At 44.2% G+C, this 26,415-nt stretch overlaps 1 protein-coding gene and 1 long non-coding RNA gene across 13 annotated transcripts in view; one reads left to right on the forward strand and one right to left on the reverse strand.

The window, feature by feature from the left end:
• EPHB1 (EPH receptor B1) overlaps positions 1-26,415 on the reverse strand; it is a 366,263-nt gene that overhangs the window by 219,213 nt on the left and 120,635 nt on the right. For all 12 annotated transcript variants that reach the window (XR_013839287.1, XR_013839288.1, XR_013839289.1 and 9 more), the window contains one exon: positions 1,258-1,939. Coding sequence is in view for 5 of the 12 variants with exons in the window: in XM_079977255.1 (XP_079833381.1) it covers positions 1,258-1,939 (682 nt within the window). In the remaining 7 variants the exon portion in view is untranslated. The remainder of the gene's footprint in view (positions 1-1,257; positions 1,940-26,415) is intronic.
• On the forward strand, positions 1,521-6,410 carry LOC307216772. Its single transcript, XR_013839299.1, has 4 exons — positions 1,521-1,660; positions 1,749-1,888; positions 4,319-4,490; positions 6,307-6,410. It is a non-coding gene; the product is annotated as an uncharacterized lncRNA (long non-coding RNA).

Consider the following 26,415-nt stretch of genomic DNA (forward strand, 5'->3'; position numbering starts at 1 on the left):
AACGCCCACTGACGGATTCTGCCAGTGATTGAGACAGCCACGGGTGAGTGGCTGTCCGGACAGAAAAGGTTCACTCAGGCAACCCAGCCAGGTGTTTGCACCGGCTTATGCACGAGCAACCCCTAGAACCATTACACTAGGTTTTTGAGGTTCCTTGCACTAGATACTCTCCATTATCCCTCTCCATCAGAAAGTCTCAACACCATTTTCACTAGTTGCTCCTGCTGCTCTTCTTCTTCTTCTTCTTCTTCTTCACCACCACCACCACCATCATAGCTACCACCTGCCTGCTCACGAGGCAGAGCGCCAAGCAGGCAGTGGCATTTGCTGCTCCTCTTCCTGGTAGAGCTTTCCTGACAGAACAGACATGTTCACCTGTCACAACAGTATCAGTAGGTCACCCTGGATCCAACTTTGTGGGATGTATTATCCAGTAAATATGTGGCAAAATGTTGACTGAGAGATTTCAGCTAAGTAAAGGTTCCTCTGGGCTGAGCTCAGTGAAGGCCACATTTGATCCTTATGAAAGCACAGATATTTGCAGACATGACCACTGTTGCAGTCCCATTTGCTCCACCAAAAGCTCATTGTTAAATGCTGATGCCAATAAAATTGATCCCTCCCAAAAAAGCATTTACCAAAGAGATACAGAAAGGGTGTGAATACTACTGTGAAGTATTATCAACGTGCAAATTACACTGCAAATTTACACCTAGGATACTAGACATTCACAGATGAGTTTCCTATATGCTATGACTCAACCATGAGCAGAGAAGCTGCTCATTTGATGGTCATTTCAGGAGCTTCAGCACTGGGATAAAATATAAGTGGGATTTTCTACTCTGAACAACTGTGTGGGAAAAAGCTAATGCAAAACACAATTGGACAGAGGAATCACAAGTAAATCACTATCACTGCTCAACATACATCATCTCAGTCCTTATCTCATTTATTAAGATGTCACATTTTCTGCCTGACTTGGTTTAAGGCAGGTACCACTTAGGACAGTTCTTAGCAACCCTTGCTACAGATACTGAAAAGACTCAACTCAGAGCTACAGCTGTCCAAGGTGGACAAAGCAATGCAAAACTTTAATTCCCAGGCAATCCCAAACACACTGGCATTAATACAGGTTGGTTGTTCCAATTTGCTAGGGGCAAACAATGCTATCAAACCAGCACCTTAACAGCCACTTGGGCTATCAAGGATTTCTGTCTGGCCATCATCACACAGCATCTCAACGAATCATCACCTTACCTTTGCAGGCCACATTATTCTCGGGCTCATATCCAGCCTTGCAGGTACAGCGGCCAATGGGAACCATCCACTCCCCATCACCATTGCAGTACAACTTAATGGGCACATCCACCTCCTCGGCATTTGGGATGCACGTGCCCCGTGCAATCACTAGGGAGGTGCTCTCTGCTCCTGTCATCGTCTCTGGGAAGATGGCAAAATTCTGCACCACGCTGGGGCATTTCTTAAAGAAGACCCTCACCGACAGCAGTGACATGCACGCCCCATAATCCTGAAAGGCCAGGTAAAAGCCGTTGCGATTGAGGGGACCAAAGCTCCTCACCTCTGTGTTCACCTTCATCAACCTGCCACCAAAGTCCACCTGAGAGAAGCTCTCGTCTGCAGCGATGGTGTCCACCTTGAGGTAAGGGGCCTCTGTCCAGAAGGCTGACTTCTTGGTGGCGATGACAGAGTCTGTCTCATAGTAATACAGGTTGAAGGTTTCCTTGCAGGAACCAGGGACATTTGGGAGGCTGCTGCAGTCCCTCACCGTGAAGCGCATCTCTGTGTAGATGCGGTGCGCACCCCGTCGGTTGATGAACGTGGTGAGGAGCCAGTTGTTCTGGTTGGGCTCAAAGACATTGCACACCTGGTAAGTCCGGATAGTGTTGAGGTTCTCATCGTAGCCACTGACTTCTTCCCACTGTGTGGAACAAATAAGAAGGGAGGGAGGGGGGGAATCAGGCAATTAAAATGAATGGAGAGAACGAAACACAGAGATGGCACTTTAAACCAGGGGGATCATTAATCACTGCAAGCTAGCTGGGATACACAAGACTTGGAGGATTTGTGTGTTCTACTTTCAGTTCTGAAAAACGTGAGAGACATCCCTAATTTTAGGGTCTGTTCCATGAGCATGGAATCAGCCAACAGAAAGAAAGCCAATAAGCTAAGAGTTCTTGGCCCAGTCACACACACACACACCCTGCTTGAGACCAGCAAAGTGACACACACATTTAGATTTTTACTCATATGCTAACCCGCTTCTTGAAGCTGATGTAACTCTGAATCATCTGATGCCCTTAAGGTTCTGTGACAAAGATCATAAAAATCAACCAGTTTCTGCTCTTCTGATAGTTTGACCTCTTTTAACCCCTAATTGGCAGAGCCTCGGTAAGCTTGGCAGTTTCCTGAGCAATGCTCATCTTGGATAGAGCTGGCAACTATCAGGGTGTTTAGTGTAAAAAAGAGGGGGGAAATGTGGGCCATAATTGATTAAATTAAATTAAATTAACAAGTGGTCTAACTGAAATTACTGAGAATAGGTTGGTGACTCAATAATGCTTTTCAAGTTATACAATAAAAGGAAAGGGACCCTACCTAAACCTGTAGGTGGGCTATCAAAACCAATAAATTCTGCTCTGGACATTTCATTAATTATTTGACTAATGGTTCTGAAACAGTTATACTTTGCCTGTCAGCTTCCCAAGGCAGCTCACAATAATAACAATAAAAGCAATCAATGAATCTGAATGCAATTAAATCATAATATTAATAGCAGCATAGATCAGAAAAATAACAGTACAGTGGTACCTCGGGTTAAGAACTTAATTCGTTCTGGAGGTCCGTTTTTAACCTGAAACTGTTCTTAACCTGAGGTACCACTTTAGCTAATGGGGCTTCCCACTGCCGCCGCGCCACCACCGCACAATTTCTGTTCTCATCCTGAAGCAAAGTTCTTAACCTGAGGTACTATTTCTGGGTTAGCGGGGTCTGTAACCTGAAGCGTCTGTAACCTGAGGTACCACTGTAGCATCCTAAAGCTACGTAAGAGAGGAGGTGATGGTCATCGCTCCACATTAGAAGGACAGGTGAGGGGCGTGTATGGGTTAATCCCACCCCTTACTGCCAACATGCATGGCTGCTATGGCCCCCTGCTATCCAGCCTCTGGGAGAATATCTCTCTGTGTACCAATGTATGCAAACAGAACTCCTCCATGGGAAGCAGGGAGCTTTCAGAGGCAGCCAGATGCAGGGAGTGCAGGAAGATAGGCTGCTCCACTAGCGGAAAGTGTAGCTGCCAGAGTGCTGGCAGAGAGTCACCTTTGCCAAGATTATTACTACAATGTTACTAACTTGCACTAGCTTCCAGTTCAACGTACTGGTTATTACCTATACAGTGGTACCTCGGTTTGCGAACTTTATCCGTTCCTGAAGTCCGTTCTTAAACCAAAGCCGTTCTTAAACTGAGGTGGACTTTCCCTAATGAGGCCTCCCACCGCCGGTGCCCTTCCACTGTCTGGCTTCCGTTCGTAGACTGAGGTAAAGTTCACAAATCAGAACACTGCTTCCGGTTTTGCAAAGTTCGTAAACTGAATAGTTCATAAACAGGACTGTTCATAAACTGAGGTACCACTGTAGTGCCTTAAATCAGGCTTCCTCAACCTCAGCCCTCCAGATGTTTTGGACTACAATTCCCATCATCCCTGACCACTGGTCCTGTTAGCTGGGGATCATGGGAGTTGTAGGCCAAAACATCTGGAGGGCCGCAGGTTGGGGATGCCTGCCTTAAATGGTTTGGAACCAAGATATTTGAAGGGCTATTTTTCCTCCCATGATGTTCATTGTTGGATGTCCTACTCCATGTCCCTTTGCCTTCAACTACTCAGCTGGTCAGGACATGTTACAGTGTCTTCTTAGTAGCGAGGCCAATGTTGGGAAACTCCCTCCCACAGGAAGCCTGATTGGATCCTTCCTCCTGGCCTTCAGACAAATAATGGAGACATTCCTACTCCACCAGGTATTTCATCTGCCTCTATTTTAGCAGGGGGTTTTCTCCTGCTGTTACAGGTTGTTTTGATGTTCCTTCCATTTTTATCTGTTAATAATGAAATTTTTTTTTGTGTGTGTGTGTATAGTGTTTTTCTTTAAGATTATTGTGATGTGCCTTGGAGGACGTGCAACTGTGATGTGCCTTGGTGACCTTGTTGTCAAAAGATGGGACAGGGACATTTTTAACCAAAGTGTGGTGACCAGTTTTGATAGAATATCATATGCAGTGAAAAGCTCTAATGGTTTATAGGTCATTTTTCCGCAAAATGATGGCATATAAATAAGGAGAAAGGCAAAGAACACACTGGGGCAAGGTTGGCTGTTTCTGCAGGCCATCTACCACCAGTTGCCCAGTGAGAAGAAACCTGATGACTTTGGATATCACTCACAAGGCAACCTGGAAGGGATCTGCATCCTGGAAAGTGAGTTATAAGGAACTGCAATAATAAACATATAAAGTCTCCACATCAAGATAGCCAGGATTCTATACCCTGTGAGAATGACAGACTGAATTTGGTTATTTATAAGTCACCCTTTTGAGGCATATCTACTAAAGGTGGCAAAGAGCAATAATACAACCATAAAAATGCAATAACAGAGTGAAATATCACTTCCACCTGGAGCTGGCTTGTGTGGCTCCTGTGGACCAATCAGAGTGCTGCATTCTGGACCCTATTGTTCTAGGACCAATCAGACTGCTGCCTTTTGGATCCTATTCACTCAGTACATAACACATAGTGTAACACTGTATGCATTCCAGCATAATATAGCACTGGCTTACCCAGACTTTGCACATTATGGCTTACTGGAACAAGGGTATACTCCTAGAAAGAAGCTTGCAGGGTCTTTGTATCTTTACAAGCAGCGCTGAGCTAAGCCAAAGTTTCATTTAATGTTCCAGCCCAACCCAGACTGGTGGTTAAGCTCTCTCCTCATTAATCACAAATAGTAGTGAAAATTTGGCTATGAATCATGAACCCGGGTTTGGAAAACATACTAAACCAAACCTCGACTTAGTTCAGTATGGAACAAGAATTTTTAAAAGGAGCAAGGTGGCTACAAGCTGCTCTCCAAGAGTCCACACATTTGTGTGGTTCCAGTAAGTCATAGATCGGCTTACCATGTCATACAAACCACATCAAACTGCAAAATACAAAAGAAATGGCAATACAATTCAGACAGCATAAAACCATTTCCAAAGCAAGCACAGTAAAACAATAAAACACTAGCATAGCATCAGCTAAAACCCATCAGCTTACAGCTATCTGAAACTGGTGGGTTTTTAAGCTTTATTAAATACTACAACTGATAGTGGCAACCATAAATTTATTGGGAGGCAGTTCCTTTGGGGGGGCTGTGTGCCCATCCAGCACCTCCCTACCTAGATTACCCAGTTTCTTTACCCACAACAACTTTGTCTTGTCTGGTTTAAGCTTCAGTTTGCTCACTTTCATCCATCCCAAAACTACCCTTTAGACATGTGTTTAGAAATTCCACAGCCTCTCTGGGATTTGCAGGTATGTTGCTGACACTGTTCCCCAGTGGCTTCGTGTATATATCAACCTTCAACCTTTTCAGACCCAGCACCCACTTTTAACACAAACGTGCATTCGGGAACCCTTTTCTTGAAGCATATATTTGCAATATATTTCCACCTTGGATCAGGCTGTGACCCACTAGGATCCCAGCTCACCAGTTGAAGATCAGTGGCTGTGGATGATAAAAACTGAGAGGGTGGGAGAGAGATGAAACCTTGGCACCCTGTTATGCCAAAGGCCACAGGATGAAACAGAAATTTCCTCGGGACGTCAATGTTGTCCCCCAAATAATGTAACATCTGAGAACTGACTGCAGATAGCCAGACATTTCCCATTTCCCCTCCACAAGGAGCTCAAGAGTGGTACAAATGGTACTCCCCCTCCTCATTTAACATTTCAGTCCTCCTCCACATAACATTTCAGTCTCCTAGACACCTTGCTACTGGTCTCAAACCTGCCTCTCCCTCCCCCCCCCCCACAATTATATTTTTGTGGTGGTTATTTTCTCATTGAGGGTTGCCTATATAGGGTTGGGGTGTTGCCTGCTTTTTCAGCTTGTCTTCAGTTTGTTTTAGGGGAGTGTAGGTAGTTTGCCTGTTTAGCATGGGTTCTGAGCATCATCCATTTTTCTTCTGTGAAATTAATATGTTGTGGTGTCCACAACAGTTTCTTAAATTTCTCATGCTTTTTTTAAAAAAAGGAGTTCCCTGTTTTAAGGTGTTGCAAGACAGCTCTTTGCTATTTTTGCTGCAAGAGACTAATGTGTCTGCCATTTGGAAGTGGTGAATAAAGTGATCCAAACCAGCACAGCTCAACAAGGAAAAAAGGTGGAAAATCACTTCACTCAGGTTATGGCTATGGGGGGGGGCGTACCTTAAGGACTTTAAACTACAAGCTCATTGCAAACAGAATAGTGAAAACCAAACCTGTTAAACACCATGCCCGAAATTCAAGCATTCTAACCTACTTGTCTCCATCTGCTAACATGCTAAAGCACAACTGTATTATTGCAACACTTCTCCAGTAATGACCATATTGAGTGGGTGTCATATGATCATAAATAAGGGAAGGGGGAGGTCATCTGTGCAGCCACATGAGGAAAGTGGGAAAGCGGATGAACCTGTGGTCCACATGTGGTTTGGGGAATAGGAAATGAATACGAGAAAACTTGCTCCAGGCAGGGCTCTCCGCTTCTCAGTTTTCTGAACAGCAACATCCATCAAAATTGACACAGGGACTGTGCCAATTTTCAGGTGGAATAATGAAAGGGCATTACCGTAATGTTGGCTACTGTGGCAATTAAAGGGCAGGAAGAAAGTGTGCCCAGGCCTGTGATGGAATTAGAATATCGCAGCCCAATTTATAAGCCATCCAAATTGCTCTGTGTTTACAGGCTGATTGTTTGCAACAGCATTATTCATATGGCAGCCTTTAAGTGCTGCTCTGGATGTGATGCATAATTCCAAGGTGCTCCAGTGCCACTGAAGCATGAATTAATGGCTGTGTCGCCAAACGTTATCAGAAGGATTTTAATGTTTTTTTATGGAGATGAGAGTATTACATATGTAAGCAAAACTGTATGGTGTAAAATGTTAGGCTGTCATGTAGATCAACGGAAGTTAATGTGGTGGCAAGGGGAAAGGAGATTATTCTGTGCTGAGGAGCGCGCATGCCTGCAACCTCAGGTTGCTTTCGGAGTTTTCAAGTTCTTATTACTGCACTTAAAAACTCCACACAGTATTTCCCCTACTAAATTTCAGCTCCAGAATAAAGTGCTGAGAAGCAGGAAAGGCTCGCAAAACTGTAATGCAGCCACCAATCAACCGTTTACTTCCTCCTAGGTGGTGATAACAATCCCATTAAAAGGTACTATCTCTGCCTCTATGTGCAACAATATAAAATTGTTTCAAAGCATGTACATTTATACACAAGCTGTTATGCTGGATTCTCTGCAAAGTGCATCTGTTGATAAGGGCATTCTTCCTACCCACTGCAATAACTTATTTATAGACAGTTTGCCATTCACTCAAAAGAAAGGACTCAGAAAACCTTGCAGAACTGCATTCTTAGGAAGCACAAGCACACCACTAAAATGGAACCAGCCTTTGTGCAGCAATTTTCTATGAGCATATGTGTTTATTTACCTGCTGAAGTATCAAGATGAGTGGATGAGCTCATTAATTTCATTGCAAGTCCCTGGGTTCTAGTACTATGGGAGAAGGAGAAAAAGTTTTCGCTGTTCATGGTCTTTCCAGTTTTTATATTATAAACCTCCACCATGTCTTCCCTTTTTGTTGTTGTTTAGTCGTTTAGTCGTGTCCGACTCTTCGTGACCCCATGGACCAGAGAACGCCAGGCACTCCTGTCCTCCACTGCCCCCCGCAGCTTGGTCAGACTCACGCTGGTAACCTCGAAAACACTATCCAACCATCTCGTCCTCTGTTGTCCCCTTCTCCTTGTGCCCTCCATCTTTCCCAACATCAGGGTCTTCTCCAGGGAGTCTTCTCTTCTCATGAGGTGGCCAAAGTACTGGAGCCTCAGCTTCAGGATCTGTCCTTCCAGTGAGCACTCAGGGCTGATTTCCTTAACAATGGATAGGTTTGATCTTCTTGCAGTCCATGGGACTCTCAAGAGTCTCCTCCAGCACCATAATTCAAAAGCATCAATTCTTCGGCGATCAGCCTTCTTGATGGTCCAGCTCTCACTTCCATACATCACTACTGGGAAAACCATGTCTTCCCTTAGTCACTTTTAAAAATATAAAGTCTGAATGCTTTAGTGACTCTAAAGTTAATAATGCTTCTTACCTATTTAACTGGGATAGAAGTTGAGAAAATGGGTTTGTAATGTTCAGGTCCTTCCCTAGATTAGTGGGTTTTTTTAAACAGTATTTTTGACTATTGACTATTTTCCAGTGTTATGTAAAGAGATTGCTTTCTGCATATTTATTCTGCATATCTCGGGTATATATGCTCCTCAAACTCAGTAACGACTTGATTTTTAAACTTTATATTTTTCTGTCTAAACACAGAACTTTCCTAATGGCCTATCTAAATAAAATTTGTTATTCTGTTTCATATTTGACAACTTATCACATCCAGAATCTATTGCAAGTATTTTTTAATGCTAGGGACCATACTTCAAATAATGTGTGAATATCAGCCTTGGGAAAAGAATAAGGATTTGGCACCATGCTATTTCCCTAACTTCCTTGGTATGATTCACTGGGGTGGGGATGCAGGGTGGTATAAATATATGGGTAGATCTTGATGAGGCTGCAGCCTGCCCAGCTCCATTCCTGACTTGTCTTGGCTCATCACTGACCTCTCATAAGGCATGCTCTTTAAATATCAAAATCTGGTCTTCAAAACATTATGCATCTGCCAGAGCCTCCCTTACAGCTATGATGCGCTTGTAAAGGGACTTGCAGTTTTCCAAGTGGCAGATCAGATATAATGAACACAATTACAATAAAGGGGCATTAAAATAAAATAAGGATGGAGATTATAATGATAGAAATAACGCTTCCATGAGGATTTCACACTGTCCTCCCAACCACACAGAAAGAAGGGTAGGCAGTTGTCCTGCAGGGCTGGACCAATAAGTTTTGCTGACTGAGGCAGAGCAGGAAATGCTGCCCCCTGCCCCTCCCAGTCAAAGTGAACATGCACAGAGTTGGTTTTGAATGAATGTTTTACTTCAGACTAGTACCTAGAGCAAACCTAATGCAAACTACTACCAGCCTCCTACAGGGTCCACCAAAACCAAAGATCTGGGGTTTGCCCAGATATAAATATTTCCCTTTAGCTGTAGTGTTTTTAGAGGGTTCTTGATACAAGCAATAAATTGAGAGTGAACATTTTACATCAGAGAAAAAAGTTTCCACAACTGTTATCAAATCTCATCCAGACATTGTGCAAACATTCAGCCAGTAGCCTTACGTAAATAGCTAGTAATTTGTCTGAAGAAATATTTCATGTCAAGTAGAACGTATCTGTGAGACTGACAAGAACGCTGACCATTGTACATGTAGAGTGGATGGGGTTTAATATAGACACTGACATTGATCATCTATCTCTAATAAATATCGATAAAGGTAAAGGTAAAGGTACCCCTGCCCGTACGGGCCAGTCTTGACAGACTCTGGGGTTGTGCGCCCATCTCACTTAAGAGGCCAGGGGCCAGCGCTGTCCGGAGACACTTCCGGGTCACGTGGCCAGCGTGACATCGCTGCTCTGGCCAGAGCCAGAGCCAGAGCCGCACACGGAAACGCCGTTTACCTTCCCGCTGGTAAGCGGTCCCTATTTATCTACTTGCACCCGGAGGTGCTTTCGAACTGCTAGGTTGGCAGGCGCTGGGACCGAGCAGCGGGAGCGCACCCCGCCGCAGGGATTCGAACCGCCAACCTTTCGATCGGCAAGTCCTAGGCGCTGAGGCTTTAACCCACAGCGCCACCTGCGTCCCAATAAATATTGATAATCCATCCCTAATCCATCCCTAATAAATAATTTATCTTATGAATCTAAATAACTTGGCACTTCTTCTCAAATTCGGTAGCATGAATTGCACTATTTATTTAAAGTATTAAGATGTTTATTAAGTGTGTCCCAACTAATTCACACTTAAAAAAAAATCTAGTAAAACAGTAAAAACATCAATATTTGTACTTATATTCATTTATTTTTGTTCTGTTTTATTTTAAACCTTTATAACCCACTCTTCAAAAAAAAAAAGCCTTTCCCATGGTGGGTTACAAAAACAAAAGCCATAACAGATTCAAACATTAAAAGCAGCAGATAAAAATAGAACATTTTTTTAAAAAATAAGAAACCATCTTCAGGGAATAAAATTTCACATTTTAAAAGGTCTGGGAAAATAAAAAAGAACTTTGCCTGGTGCTGAAATGACATCAGAGCAGGCGCCAGGTGAGCAATAAAAATAACTTAATCAGCAGCACCAAAGGAGAAGCAGTCTAAAGATCAAATAAAATCAGAAAAACAAAACAATAAAAGAACAGCAGCCGCAGATCACCCATTAAATTCTTGGGGAATAAAAAGGGCTTAACCAGTTGTCTAAAGTGATAAAAATGCTAGAGCCACCTGAGTTCTTCCCCAGGGAGATAGTCCATAACCTAGTCTTTGCCAACATGGTGCCCTCCAGATATTACAAAACATGTGTTGTAGTGCAAAACATCTGGAGAGCACCAAGTTGGTGGTGGTTGGCCTAACCTGTTTATCCCCCATCTCCAGGTTTGAGGGGCCCGTGGTATTTCCCCAGATGTTAATGGGGGATTCCCCCATTGAAGCAGGTGGCAGGTAGCCCGGTCCTCTCTCTTAGCTCCCTCTCCAGTTTATTTCCGCCAGCTGCAGGGGTGAGAATGAGGAGGGTGGCAGTTGCAAATGGCTGCCACTGAAACTGCCCACATGCGCCAAGCCATATTATATAGCATTATTCGGGGCTTTTCTAATGCTCACATGACACTCAGCAGTCAGTGGACACTCAGGGATGTCAGCAGTAGTGGGATCTTGACAGCTGCCCAAGGATGTTGTGGCAGTGGCCCCAAAGACTGCAATAAATGTGGCAATGTGTACCCCTGTAAATCCTTGAGTGTGCTTCTAATAGAGAACTTATGGTAGCCTGGTACTTTATGAAACTGGTGATTTTGCAAGTTGCCACCCCTCATTGGGGCAGAAATACAGCTAATATGTGAATCACAAAGATACAGCTCAAAGCTAGAGCATAAGTTGCTACATGGTGCAAATGGCTACCCGTAACACAGGTTCCCAACATGTACACTAACACAATGTAACAGAACACGGTGGAAATCAGAACTTAATCGGCAAAAATTGCCAGTGCTTATTGCGGTTTTGTATTAAATGAGGTAACGATGTATATGATTGGTGGAAATTGAAATGCTTTGTTTGAAATTTTATAAATACCACTGCCTGGACCACCGGGTGGGGTTGCAGTTTTGCAGAATGATCTGACTGTAACCTACTGCTTTGCAATAAACAATGTTGGACTCCTAACTCCTCATGTTTCTGAGTTTTATTGGTGTAAACTCAGGAGATAAGCCATTTTCTGGCTTACAACCTTTTGGTGCCATGACTCGGATTCGAACCGAGGTTCCTGCAGCCACAACGCAGAGTACCGTATTTTTCGCTCTATAGGACGCACTTTTTCCCCTTCAAAAATGAAGGGGGAATGTGTGTGCGTCCTATGGAGCGAAGACGCCATAGCCCCGCGACCCTCTCCCGGCTGGAGAGGTGACGCACGGCTATGGCTGGAGCCTCTATAGCCGTGCGTCACCTCTCCAGCCGGGAGAGCGCGCGCGGGGCAAAAGAAGCCCCCTGCGACCCTCTCCCGGCTGGAGAGGTGACGCGCGGCTATGGCAGGAGCCTCTTTAGCCGCGCGTCACCTCTCCAGCTGGGAGAGCGCGTGAGGGGCTAAAGAAGCCATAGCCCCGCGACCCTCTCCCAGCTGGAGAGGTGACGCGCGACTATGGCAGCAGCCTCTCCGCTGCTCCCTGACCTGCTCTTTGGGGCTGGTGGTGGGCTTCCCCCGCCAGCCCCAAAGAGCAGGTCGAAAGGAACCTGAAGCCTGGAGAGTGAGAGGGGTCGGTGCACACTGACCTATCTCGCTCTCCAGGCTTCCAAGGTAGCCGCCTGAACGGCACCTTGTTTTAGAGCGGGAAAATAAGAGGGGGAAAATTCTCCCCCTCTCTGTGCAGCGCCTCCTGCCACGTCGCTGAAGGGGCACTGGGCAGAGAGGGGGAGAATTTTTTTTCTTGTTCTCCCCCCTCTAAAACAAGGTGCGTCCTATTGTCCGGTGCGTCCTATGGTGCGAAAAATACGGTACTAACCACTATACGATCATGGCTTACAACAATGTCACCTTGGGCGCCACCACAGAAAAGGCCCTCACCACAGCCACTGTTGTGGAGGGTTGAGGTGATTAAAAAATCAATCCTCCTGTCAGACTGGGAATATCCCCTCACTCACCCAGTTTAGGATATTCCACCATCCTTCAGCACAGTTTCTTTTCTTTCAGCAAAGCTAGCAGCTCACATATATGTCAAACAAAGCTTTAATAATAAAGAAAACTATAACACAATAACATACTATCTAAGAGGAACTAAAACAACATGGTGAGGCAAGGATGACAGTTGGTCTCTCTAACTGAACTTAACACATGAAGGGAGGGGCCGATTCCAGAGCACAACACAAAAGCCCCACCCACCAGATGCCAGTCATTCTACTATTCAAATTAGGCCCGTGTTTTTCTTACAAGGACACCCAGAGAAAGGCCCCTGAAGCAGTTCTTAGACTTCAGGAAGATTCATATGGAAGAAAGCTGTCCCTTTGTCACTCAGGTCCTGAGCCATTCATTCAGGACCTTGAAAGCCAAAACCAATATCCTGAGTGGTGCCCAAAAAAGCCCTTGAAGCCAATAGAATTTTTTTACCTGGGTGAACAATCAACAGTTAACAACAGCAGCAACAAAAAAACCCTTTTGGTTCAACATGTCTATCCACATTCGCTCAAGCTCCAGAATGCCTGGAAATTGCAGCTGTTGAGGCCTATGAACAGAACCTTCCAGAAGTTTAGACATGTGCTAAGATGTTTTTCCTATGCCACAGTTTATGGTTATAAAAGGAGGATGTGATTCATATATATATATGGCAAGGCTCCCCCCTTTTTGGCATTCTAACATAAAGTTTGACAATTTTCTTATTTGTTATGACATTAATACCCCATGTTTACTCCAAGGAGCTCAAGTTGGCCTCCTCATTTTGTCCTCATAACGAATCTGTGAGGTAGAAAAACCTAGTATTTGCTATAGACCCAAATGTCCTCCCAATTTCTCCTTAAAATGACAGGCTATCATTCAGTCAATGTACCCTTAAGATAGGTCTATGACTGTGACCCTATAATCAGTCTTGTGTATCCTAGTTACTAATCTATCTGCCATATTCTGTACCAGCTTAAGTTTCTGAATAGTCTACCCAGGATAGGCTTGCCATACATCAGGAAAATTCCTGACATGTCCTGCTTTTTGGGTGTACAAATGCAAAATGTAGGGGGAAACCCAGCTGTATGGAATGCAATGGAAAAAGCAGCGGAAACAGCTCCAAAAGCTTAAAATAACTATTTTGGGGAGAAGAGATAACTGTAACAAGGCTATCTCCAATCCATTATCATGAGGGCAAGTGGACAGGAAACACCAGAAACCTACCAACTGAATCTAGGCTCTCAAACAAGAGACTCATCCAAAGAATAATTATGCAAATGTTAACATTAAACATTATTTCAGTCTCTCTAGCCTCAGTGGAGCTGCTTGAGTGGTAACAGTTAAATGCAAAAACGGCAAAAGAATGAAGGCACTGCCATGCTAAAAGACTAATTCATTTCCTTGGGAATACTAATACTAAAGCACAGAAATGATGTGCCTTGGTATCTCATTCTAAAAACGGTCTTGGTTTATACTTTGGGTACTTTTGTGCTATGCAAATGTCTGTGCAATTAGCATTTCAAGGAAAGTTATAAAACGTTTCCAAAGGACAATCATTTGGGAATGCCACCACTGAAGAATAGCTTGTGACAGAGCTGGATCGTTTTTTGTTCAAATCATAATGAAATGCTAGCAAATACGAATGTTTTATAGTCTGAATTTAGGACTTTGATAATAACTTTGGTTTTTAGTTATACTGGCTGCCGTGGCTTTAAAAGTGAGTTTAGGAGGGGTTTCAGATGCCTCTTGCTCAGGCACCAAGATTATATGGCAGGCAATGCCTTCTGGCTTAATCTACCTCTGTAAATTGCTCAGTGATCAAATTAAACAAGGAGAAATGGAAAACCAGGACAAACTTTCAGTTCCTTTTTGGTCCTTCATGTTTGTTTTTAATTACTTTTTGCTGTTTGTTTTTGATTTCTTTTTGCTTTAACTTGCTTTTAATTTTTTTATGATTTTGTTGTCTGCTTTTATGTTTTGACATTGTTGTAAGCCACTGTGATATATTTTTTATGATACAGCAGTTTGTAAAAACTTAAATAAAATAAATTTTGCCTCTCTCATCCACCCTAAAGAACTTGTTACTGCAAATAAAACGTAAACGTGCTCCAAATGTATATCCTCATCCTCATCTGGATGCACACAGAAAAACTGCATTTGAACTCAGAAGGTCATTTGTCTATTTGGCACAGGGCCAGACAGTGATATTTTACTTCCTGAGGTGAAGAAGTAAAGGGCTCCCGCTCCCACAGAAGTCAAGGTACATAATTACCAAGGCTGCCCAAGTTTCTTTGGCACATGAGGCACAAAATCTTAAAAGCCCTTCTTCCTGGGAGTAAAAGACAATAATAATAAATTCAGTAACTTACTAACTTGTTGGTCATTCATGACACCTCAGAGCAGCTGCCTAAGGATATTGCCTCACTCTGCTTCACTGTAAGGTCAGCCTTGGATAGAGTTTTCCAGGCCACCCTTTAAATTGTAGCATGTTATTATTTATTGGGGGGGGGGGGGGATTGGCTGGGTTCAGAGAATGCATTCATGAGTATTTCCCCCTCACAGGTTAGAGAGTCTTTTGGGGAGGCAAACCTGTGCTCAAATAGTGTATACCTGGTAATATCCCCAAACACAATTCCCCTCACGTTAGACCCCAGGATGATGGGAAGTAAATGGCAAATCACTTCTCTTTACTCTAAATCCCAACTCCTACATATTTGCTGCCAACATGCTCCCTACTTGATGTGGCAGGCTTACAAGAACGGTTTTTTTGCATAGTACAAAATGGTAAGGTCTGCTCTTGCTGGAGAATTGCTGTACATATCAGTCTGAAATCTGAAAGGATTCATCCCCTCAGAATGGGTGACCGTGCCTACAATTGGCATCCAATGCTGTCAGAATGTAATAAACTCAAAGAGATACAGGGCTTTTTTTTTCCAGCCAAAACGCACTGGAACTCAGTTCCAGCACCCCTCACGTAGGCACCATTGCCATTATAAGAGAACAAGGGAGGTGTTTGTGGTGAATTCCGGCACCTCTTTTTCTAGGAAAAAAATGTCAATGTTGATGAACCCTCAAAGGGTTCCCTCTAAAGGACTGATCTGCCTGAACCTGAGCATGTTCAAACCACGGTGCAAACTTTGCTTGCAAGTTACATCCACTTATGTGATAAGGGAGAACAAGTTATAGCCAGTTTTTTAGATTCCGCATTATACTAGATGTGGGTGAAATAGAGGTTTGAATTTAACGTAACAGATTTAGACTCAAAAAAATAAATCAGAATGGACGGAGCAGACCCAAAAAAACAGATCAGGTCACTATACCCACCCAGTGAATGAAATACCCTCCCCTGGCATTCTACTGTAAGTGGAAGACTGATGGCATCAGGAATAAATACCACAAGGAAACATCAGATTAGCATTTCAAGCAGCAGGCTAGTGCACCTACCCAGAGATACGCACACCAGCCTGCCATTTGTCCCCTATTGTGTCTTTTGCCCCTTCATTATTTTGGTAACTTTCTTTGCAAATTCCACTGGAACTGATTTTCTGAAATAAATTCATTTATCTACAAGTACTTCAGAACCACACCAAAAAAAACGTGTTTTTTAAAAAGCATGTTAAATGCTACCACTTTTGTTTAGAAGGAAAAGCAGCTATAGAACCATGATTTGGCCAAAGGCTGTCTGCCTGTACCCCACCAACAAACACACACACCCCAGACTGCTATTTGCACCAGAAAGTGTTTTTACTATAAAAATCAACTTCAGGAGCAAACTGCAAGGTGGATCTTCAGCAGGAAACTGGTACACTCCAGATAGAGTGCTCAGAGCCCTATAGCTGCTTTTTATTTGAAACAAAAATGACAATGGATAATAATAATTTAATAATAATACTCTTATTATTCATACCCGCCCATCTGGCTGGGTTTTCCTGCCAGTATGCAGAGTGTGATTAAAGGTAATATGAAGTTTGGCCCCAAGGGAACTCATGGTAAGTTCAAGAAAATATATTCATTTCAGCACAGCTCTGGACTTTTTCCATCCTGCTGTCGAAATTGTTATTGAGATGTTCCACTGAATATCAGAAAGGGCATAGGATCAAACTCTGAAACATTCATTTGAAAAAGTCCTGATGAAGACTGGAAAAGTCAGAGTGGACAAAAGTGTTAACGTCAGAAGTGTGGTCATATCAAATGAGGCCACAATAAAGCCCCTCAGGCTGAGTAACTGGGAGATTGTCAAAAAATTTTGCACAGTTGCCCGAGTAAAGTGGGGAGGGCAGAATCCAAATTGAAAAGAATCAAGAAAAGAGAGGTTACAAAAAAATGAGACATCAAATGCAGGCAGTTCACTTCAAGAACTCAGTGGTGCGATGAAGGGGGGTGAGAATGATATGTGATAATAGCTGGAGTGGGAGGAGAAGTCATGTTTGAGGATTGAATAGAACCTGAATTTTGCAATGATGAAAGTGGATGACTTAATGCAAATCCAGAGGTGAATTACATTGCACCCAAGATGTGCAGTACTGGGTGTCCACCCCAGATGCATAACTAGTCTGCCTGCCTATCTGTTCTTCCCTGGACACACCATACATTTAAAGTACCACGTCAACAGTAATGGCTTCCCCCAAAGAATCCTGGAAATTGTAGTTCATTGAGCATGCTTAGAGTTGTTGGGAAGCCCTCAGAACTCTCATTCCTAACACCCTTCACAAACTATATTTCCCAGGATTCGCTGGGGGAAGCCATGACTGTTCCAAGTGGTATAAGAGTGCTTTAAATATATGGTGTGGGTGGAACTTTAAACACAGCCACCGGTGCAGCCACAGCCAGAGGTCTCCGGAAGAGAATGGTAGGCCAAACTGTACAAAATAAACCATGTTAGTGGTACAAAGATTCCCCACCCCCCTTGCAAAAAAAGATCAGTCTCTAGAGTTCTGTGGACCTCAGCAATCCCATGTTTGCCTTTTGCCAGGCCTGCAAATGCCCCACCCCAAACTCCTACCTGTGGCAAAACCCCAGAGCCATTCGGACAGCTGCCTCTACTATTGACACTGTAACAGTGACAAATGCATTGTTCCGACAAGATCACTTTAAATAATTCACAGGGAGCTGGGGATTAAGACAGTGTTTTTCCCTGTCTCTGCTGAGATTTAAAACACTTCCAGCTGGGAGATTTAAAAGACTATAATGGACTGTTTCTTCTCCTGGCTCCCCTCCCCTTCACTATCCCAAAAGCGAACTCAACAATAACACACACACAGAAAATGTCAGAAGGGGAGAAGGAGAAGGGGGGGGGGGGAGAGGGGGAGAAAGCTTGGCTGGTAACCATGGCAATATCAGGCACACTATTCAGCTGTCATTATTCCAAAGGTTCATACATGTCATTATCTAGGACGTCAAATAAAAGCTGCCTATCACTCCTGTCCTTCAAAGATTGAATAAAAACAAGCTACGGGACGGACTAGACTAGAGGGTGTCTCCCTAACAGTGGGTATCCAAACAACATCTTGGCACCCAAATAAAAGAAAGGGAGAGAGAAATACCTCTTAGCGTGTATACTTGTTCATTCTGGTCTGGATTCCTTATTTGGTCATATATGGTGTTTATGACAGATTATCAACATTAACTCTTACAAAAGGCAGCTAGGATCCAAAACCATTTAGGTGACAAATGTATTGGGAATTTTGCAGGACAGAACTTGTCTGCCTAAGCAAGAGATTTGTGTAACTCAAAGCCTTGATTCTCCATCATGTATCTATTTGAGGTAAGATACAATCTTGACTCATTTCAGACACAAAAGGTACAGTACATATAACAGTCGTCCCCCCCCATGAGGTTAGGTGTGAAAACTCTGCAAGAGTCTGATTTGCTCCTCATACATGCACTGGGAAATGACTGTGCCTTAGAGCTTTAAACCATGTGTACACCCCTGCACAACAGGTAACCGTTTCTTTTCCCTACATGTACATGGTCTATGTAGGAAAAATACCACACATCAGTCTTGATTACCCAAATGCAATCCTTACACATTGTGATCTGGGTCAACTCTCCCTTGGTGTGTATATCTATACTGAGCTGAGCTTGAGCCTGTCACTAAAAATACCCATCAAACTCTCACCATAAACAGCAGACCCCTAAAGGTCTCTGGTGATTTGCAATTGACCCTGCACGAGACATGCATTAGATTTCATTCTCCTCCCTTTCAGCTCTTATGCGGCCATGTGGGCGGGGGGGGGGGAGTAGTTGGACATGGGAGTCGTGGATTCATATAACTTGCTCAGCGATGGGCTCCTTGGGGAAAGGATTGGGCTAGCTGTTTGTTATCTTCTCAGTATCAGTTCCCCATCTTGTAAAATGGGGATAAGCCTATCCCTACGGGTGGTTGTTAAAGCATGCAAGATGCGGATTCACTGTGCACATTAAAATGCTATCTAAAGATCCAATATTAACCTGTGTTTGCTTCACAGGGTTAGCACGAAGAGCATGGCCAAAGAGCCACAGATGGCAGGTGAAAAATACAGGCATATGAAACAGCAAGCGGGGATTATAAACATGTGCACCACTGAACAAGTCAAGAACGCTGCAGACCAGTTATGTAGAAAACTCCTATGCCAATCATCTCTCTCAAATGCAAGGATATAATCCTCCATTAGCACACCAAGCCCATCCTGCTGCCACTAATTTACACCAGATGAGAATCTAGCCCCTTGGAGCTAGTTTCTCCTTTAGCAGATGGCTACACTGATCTGACTGGCTTTTTATTATTCTTTTAAGAGAATAATTATTTCCCAAGGCTAAGTGATGCTGCTGTGTTTCACTTAAAGACACAGATGTTAATTTCTATTATAGTCTCTGCAGGCTGCATTAGGTTTGCTTGAATCAGAATGGCCATCAGAACGGTCCCTACAATCCTTCAGTACAGCAAAACCAGTAATATATTACAACATAAAGCAGGCACACATCAGCCATTGTGCAGCTGCAAATGTGTTACAGAAAATTCATCTTCATGTCCCGCCTGGGAATCAAGCACTGCAGACTGTCCAGCTTAGACAGGCACCAATGTTGCATGAAGCAGTTAGGAATGGGCTCTTAACATGCCCCTCTGGCCACTTTAGGTAAAGAGTACAAGCATGCAAAGCGGGCGGAGTTTTAATGTACATCCATGTGTCACAAATTCACCTCCGGGTTGATTCCCCTTCTCTACCTTGAACCCTTGTGTGTTGAGCATGGATTCCATGTTCTTTGAGGCCAGATGGTGATTGGGTGAAAGGAAATAGGTACAATGTGTTCACTGGATTCTCATGCTGTTGAATTCACCAACTGATGTCTCCACATTAAGCCACTGCAGATTTGAAATACTGACATTCAGCAAATGTGATTTTTGGAACAACAGCTGCCATGATCAATCTGGTTGGGAAGGGACCATAGTAATCATCTTTATGCACCCCCTCACCCAGCTTGTCCGGAGCTTTGGGCTGGGTTGCCATCAGTATGCCGATGACACCCAACTCTATCTGTTGATGGATGGCCATCCTGACTCGGCCCCAGACACACTGACCAGATGTTTGGAAGCTGTGGCTGAATGGTTACGTGGGAGCCGGTTGAAGCTAAATCCTTCGAAGACAGAGGTCCTGTGGCTGGGACGGGACGATATGGGATTGGGGGGGCAACTCCCATCTCTTGCGGGGGCGCAATTAGTGCCAGCACCATCCATTAAGAGTTTGGGTGCAATCTTTGACACCTCTCTTTCCAGGGAGGCACAGATTGCAGCTATAACAAAGGCAGCATTTTTCCATCTCCGCCAAGCTAAGCAGTTGGCTCCTTACCTCTCTCGCCCTGACCTAGCCACTGTGATCCATGCGACGGTCACCTCCAGACTGGATTATTGTAACTTGCTCTACGTGGGGCTGCCCTTGAGACTGACCCAGAAACTCCAGCGGGTGCAGAATGCTGCAGCAAGACTCCTTACGGGGTCTTCGCTGCGAGATCACATTCACCCGGTGCTATACCAGCTGCACTGGCTCCCGGTGGAGTACAGGATCAGGTTTAAGGTGCTGGTTTTAACCTTTAAAGCCCTATACGGCCTAGGACCCTCGTACCTACGGGACCGCCTCTCCTGGTATGCCCCACAGAGAAACTTACGGTCTTCAAATAAAAACATCTTGAAGGTCCCAGGCCACAGAGAAGTTTGGCTGGCCTCAACTAGAGCCAGGGCTTTTTCAGCTGTGGCTCCGACCTGGTGGAACACTCTGTCACAAGAGACTAGGGCCCTGCGGGACTTGACATCTTTCCGCAGGGCCTGCAAGACAGAGCTGTTCCACCAGGCCTTTGGCCAGGGCACAGCCTGACTCCCTCCCTTGGCAATCTTCGCTGAGCTCTGGCCCAATGGTGGCCAGTGGCTTGAATTTAATTAATTTTATAATGAATGATTTTAGAGTGTTGTTTGTGCTGTACTTTTGTACTGTTTTATTGTTGTTAGCCGCCCTGAGACCGGCTTCGGCTGGGGAGGGCGGGATATAAATAATTTTTATTATTATTATTATTATTATTAAGTGGCAGAGGAATTGTTTTCTGTGCTGAAGACCCCAAATTCAATCCTTGATGGGAAGGACCTTCACTTCATACCCTGAAGAGCAGGATAATGCTGAGCTACGTCAGGGCTGACAAAGACATTTTGCTGCCTAACACAGAAGAGCAAGTGGTGCCTATGCTCGACTCAAGATGCATAGTACCCAAGGCTGGCCAAGTTATTTTGGCATCTGAAGTAGAAAGCCCCACAATTGCTTCTCCTTGGGAATAAACAATACAATATTAATAAATTAACAATTTGCTTCCCTTTCAGAGCACACAAAATTAGCAACCACTTCATTCTGCCTAATGATAGGGCTGGTCCTAGGCTAGATGGGCAAATATTCTGACTTTGAATAAGGCAGAGTCTGGAGTTCTGTAATAGGTTATGAGCTACATAAAAGGTAAAGGTAAAGGTACCCCTGCCCGTACGGGCCAGTCTTGACAGACTCTGGGGTTGTGCGCCCATCTCACTTAAGAGGCCAGGGGCCAGCGCTGTCCGGAGACACTTCCGGGTCACGTGGCCAGCGTGACATCGCTGCTCTGGCGAGCCAGAGCCGCACACGGAAACGCCGTTTACCTTCCCGCTGGTAAGCGGTCCCTATTTATCTACTTGCACCCGGAGGTGCTTTCGAACTGCTAGGTTGGCAGGCGCTGGGACTGAGCAGCGGGAGCGCACCCCGCCGCAGGGATTCGAACCGCCGACCTTTCGATCGGCAAGCCCTAGGCGCTGAGGCTTTAACCTACAGCGCCACCTATGAGCTACATAGTAAAACATAAATGGGTTCTTTGGCCTTGCTGATTCTCACACGTGTGTATGAAAGGGTTAACCTGAGTCCTGAACTCAAGTTACCAGAGTGAGCGTGGTTTGGCAGGCCCACAGCAGCCTGTTTTCCCCAACCACCTTTTTCTTTTTTCACTTCATGACTCCAGGAACAAGTAATGAAGGAGCCATGTAATGGCACCCAACTGTAAGAAAAAGCAAGTGAACTGAATCTCTCCGAAAGGGAGATTTTAAAGCCTGCATCTTTGCTAACTGAAGATTGCACAATCCTTTTTGTAAGAGAACCAAGTTCTTTTCCTTTTTAAGTCATTTGGAACCTTTTTCACCTTCATTTACTGCCAATGAATGGAGACTTGTTTGCTGTAACTTCTGGAAGCTGAGTATAATATCCACTTATTTACAAAGCTAAGTGCCTGTGATTTATTCTAGCCTAAGAATTTTCATGGGGAACATTTGTTTAAAGGTGGATGTGGGCAGAAGTAAATCTAGCCAAGTTTTAATGTGCTTAGGGCAATTGTGCTTAACTCTGTTGTGAGAGAGTGAGGATCTTTCTCCCCAAAACCTTTCTCTCCCACAGATTATCCAAATCCTCTCGGTGGTTTTCAGTGCCATTGATCATGGTAACCTTCTGGGGTGTGAATAGGAGCCATCATGCTCTAGTGAGTCCCCTCTTACCTGACAGGTAAGTTCCAGAAGGGATGCTATAAGGAAGAATAGAGTTTAGTTCTGCACTATGCCTTTTATACCATTGGGCTAGGTCAGGCATGGCCAAACTTAGCCCTCCAGCTGTTTTGGGACTACAACACCCATCATCCCTAGATAACAGGACCAGTGGTCAAGAGATGATGGGAATTGTAGTCCCAAAACAGCTGGAGGGCTATGCCTGGGCTAGGCGGTGGGGTGGGGTGCAGAGCTCCATTTAGTCTCCCATGCTGTTTTATTTCTACATCAAACTGCTGTCAGAGGTCATGGTGAGTTTTGTAGCAAAGGGCTATCCATATGCTGATGACATGAAGCTCTATTTCTCTTATTTGTTTGCTCTAGGAGAGGCAGTGGAAATGGCTGCCTAGAGTCAGTAATTGGCTAGATAAGGCCTCATAAACTGAAGATTAATTCAGACAAGATGGAGGTACTATTTGTAGACATTTCCATTGGCCAAGCAGATGGTGAACAACCTGTTCTGGATGGATATGCAGCTTGGAGGTGCTATTAGACCTGGATCTCACTCTGAATGTCCAGCTGGCATCAGAGGCATGAAGTGCCTTTAATCAGCTTAGGTTGGTATGCCAACAGAAGCCACATGAAAACAGAGGCAGCCTAGCCACAGTGTTCCATGCCCTAACAACACTTAGGTTCGATTTATGCAATGCAATATATGCAGGGCTGCCTTTGAAAACTTTTCAGAAACTTCACTTGTTTTGGAACACAGCAGCCACCTGGTTAACTGGGACGGGTCTGAACATATCTAGCCTAAGTTAAAAGATCTTCACTGATTTCCATGCTGGGCCATATTCAGTGAACCTGTTGCACTAGCAGACACGAGTGTAGATTCCCTCTAGCACAATGGGAATCCCCCACCTCTCCTCCCCCTGTGCATATACAGCTCATCCCCAAATCTGCTCTGGGGAATTGGACGGCTTGGGGAGGGGAAGGTTCTACCAGGAAATACAATTTAATGTGTTGGCTTTGACACAAAGTCCTAAACAGCTTGGGACCAAAATTTCTGAAGGGCTGACTCCTCCTCTTTCTAAGATCAGCTAAAGGTAAAGGTAAAGGTACCCCTGCCCGTACGGGCCAGTCTTGACAGACTCTGGGGTTGTGCGCCCATCTCACTTAAGAGGCCAGGGGCCAGCGCTGTCTGGAGACACTTCCGGGTCACGTGGCCAGCGTGACATCGCTGCTCTGGCGAGCCAGAGCCACACACGGAAACGCCGTTTACCTTCCCGCTGGTAAGCGGTCCCTATTTATCTACTTGCACCCGGAGGTGCTTTCGAACTGCTAGGTTGGCAGGCGCTGGTACCGAGCAGCGGGAGCGCACCCCGCCGCAGGGATTCGAACTGCCGACCTTTCGATCGGCAAGCCCTAGGCGCTGAGGCTTTAACCCACAGCGCCACCTGCGTCCCTTCTAAGATCAGCTACAGATGCTCTAATTGAGATATCCTTACATTCAGAGGCTGTGTGGCATGTGTTCAGCAACAAGGCTTTCTCTGTGTTGGCACCTATGCTAGCACCTTTACCACAGACACTCTTAGAGTGCTGACCTGGCCATCCTTCGGGTACCTGGTAGCAACACTGTCATTCTCATGAGACTACGTTGACTGACAGGTACTTCTCTAGTAAAAGCAGTTATTCAAATGTTGTTGCTTTTTCATTTCTTATTGTACTGATTTTCATATTGCTTTTAATAACTGCTACCCTTCTTAGAGGCAAAAAAGATGGCATATAAAGATATTTCATAACCATGGTGTGGAAAAATAGTGTGGAAAACCAATTGTATCTGAAAGAAACAACAATAAATCCAGAGGCAAGAAGGTGGAAAGAATGGGAACTTTTGAGACAGCAGAAAAAACTTGAGAATTTGAAGGAATGGTTAGAGAAGAGTAGTAACTCCCCGTCAGTGACTGCATTCTGTGATTGTGCTACATTGTGTTCAGTTTTATAAGAAAGAGCCTCAGAGCCCCAGATTTGTTCACTCTCTCCATCTCCTCCTGCAACCTCCACTTCCATTTTAGTTTAACCACAGTTTAGCCCATCTTCTGAAACCTAAACTGTGGTCAGTCCTAATCTGGGTTTCTTGAAACTAGTACTTGATGCAGCAGACTCTTGTTCATGAAAGCTTATAACAAAACTGTTATATCTTAAAGTGCTATGGCACTCTCAACAGCATTTTTGTATGCTCTTTCCAGCGATAAAATAATTAACTTTCCTGATTTTTGAAGCAATGTGTTTTTCCCAGAGCACTCCTCTGCTTCTGCACACACATCCAGCTTGCCATATATTAAATTATTAATGGATATTATTCATTTTCCTGCTTTTATTAGTTTCATGTTCAGACACTCAATTTATATGCATTTGCTTTTTCTCTGCTCTTACCTTACTGCTGTGCTCTAATATTTGCCACCTTTTTCCTTTCCTCCCCCCTATAGGATATATTTACTATACATTTTGGGGGGGGGGCATTTACTGTTTTCTATTCATTTGGGCACTTCTTAAGATATACTAACCAATTTTTGTATGATGTTTCCTGAGATCAATGACTTTTCATCTGTGTTTGAATGCCATGTTGAATCAAGATGGCTGACTAAACCTTTGAAAAGTGCACTGGGTTTGTGGTTTCTTAGAATTCTCCAGCAATGCTGGCTTCAAGGCAGCTAAGAATACCGTATTTTATTTTTAAAACTTAATTTGGTTTTTTTTCCCTTGGTGAAAGGCATATGCCCAAATCAGGCATATGATTCAGATATGACAGGAAACTACACATAACTGAAGACCTCCTTGCTTGGTGTGGAACTCTGACAATGGTAGGAAGAAGAGATGGCTCACACAAGCAGAAGTGTTACTCATGTCTCAACATATTAAGCTGCTTTTCTTCATTCCACAATCAATCTGGTGGACTAGCCAAAAAACCCAGTATTTCCCCCTTCTTTCAACAGGGACCCTCTCCACCCCTCTCCCTGAACCTAGCTAACAATAGTGTAAGAGATGAGTTATTTTCCTTTTCTGTTTCCCTTTTGATGGCTGCACATAATCTGGTTACAGTCCTTACCTAGGGAGATATATCCTTGCTATTATTGACCAATTAGATTCCACCTGAAGTCCAGACCCTTTTATGATCATTAACGTCATGTAAGGAATAGCTGGACTTCTTTCCCTGGATAATTAAGGGCCATTTCAAATGCAATTACCCCCTCAGGATTCTTGGCCCCACCTTAACTATTTCCGTCCACAGTAACATGACTAAATGATGGAAGAATGTGTCTTATTAACAACAATAAACAATATTTACAATAACTGATCCCTAGGGTTGGCTTTTTAAGCCCATGAACATAACACCCCCTCCTACCTGCACAATAATTTAGGTGAACTACTTGGATTAAGGGATGTGGGTGGTGCTGTGGTCTAAACGACAGAGCCTAGGGCTTGCCGATCAGAAGGTTGGCAGTTCAAATCCCCGCGACGGGGTGAGCTCCCCAGTGTGTTGTCGTGGTTAAGAGCAGTAGACTCGTAATCTGGGGACTGGGTTCGCGTCTTCGCTCCTCCACATGCAGCTGCTGGGTGACCTTGGGCCAGTCACACTTCTTTGAAGTCTCTCAGCCCCACTCACCTCACAGAGTGTTTGTTGTGGGGAGGAAGGGAAAGGAGAATGTTAGCTGCTCTGAGACTCCTTCGGGTAGTGATAAAGCAGGATATCAAATCCAAACTCTTCTTCTTCTTCTTCTTCTTCTC

Source organism: Podarcis cretensis (genome assembly GCF_951804945.1).
Source record: "Podarcis cretensis genome assembly, chromosome: 5".
NCBI lineage: Eukaryota > Metazoa > Chordata > Lepidosauria > Squamata > Lacertidae > Podarcis > Podarcis cretensis.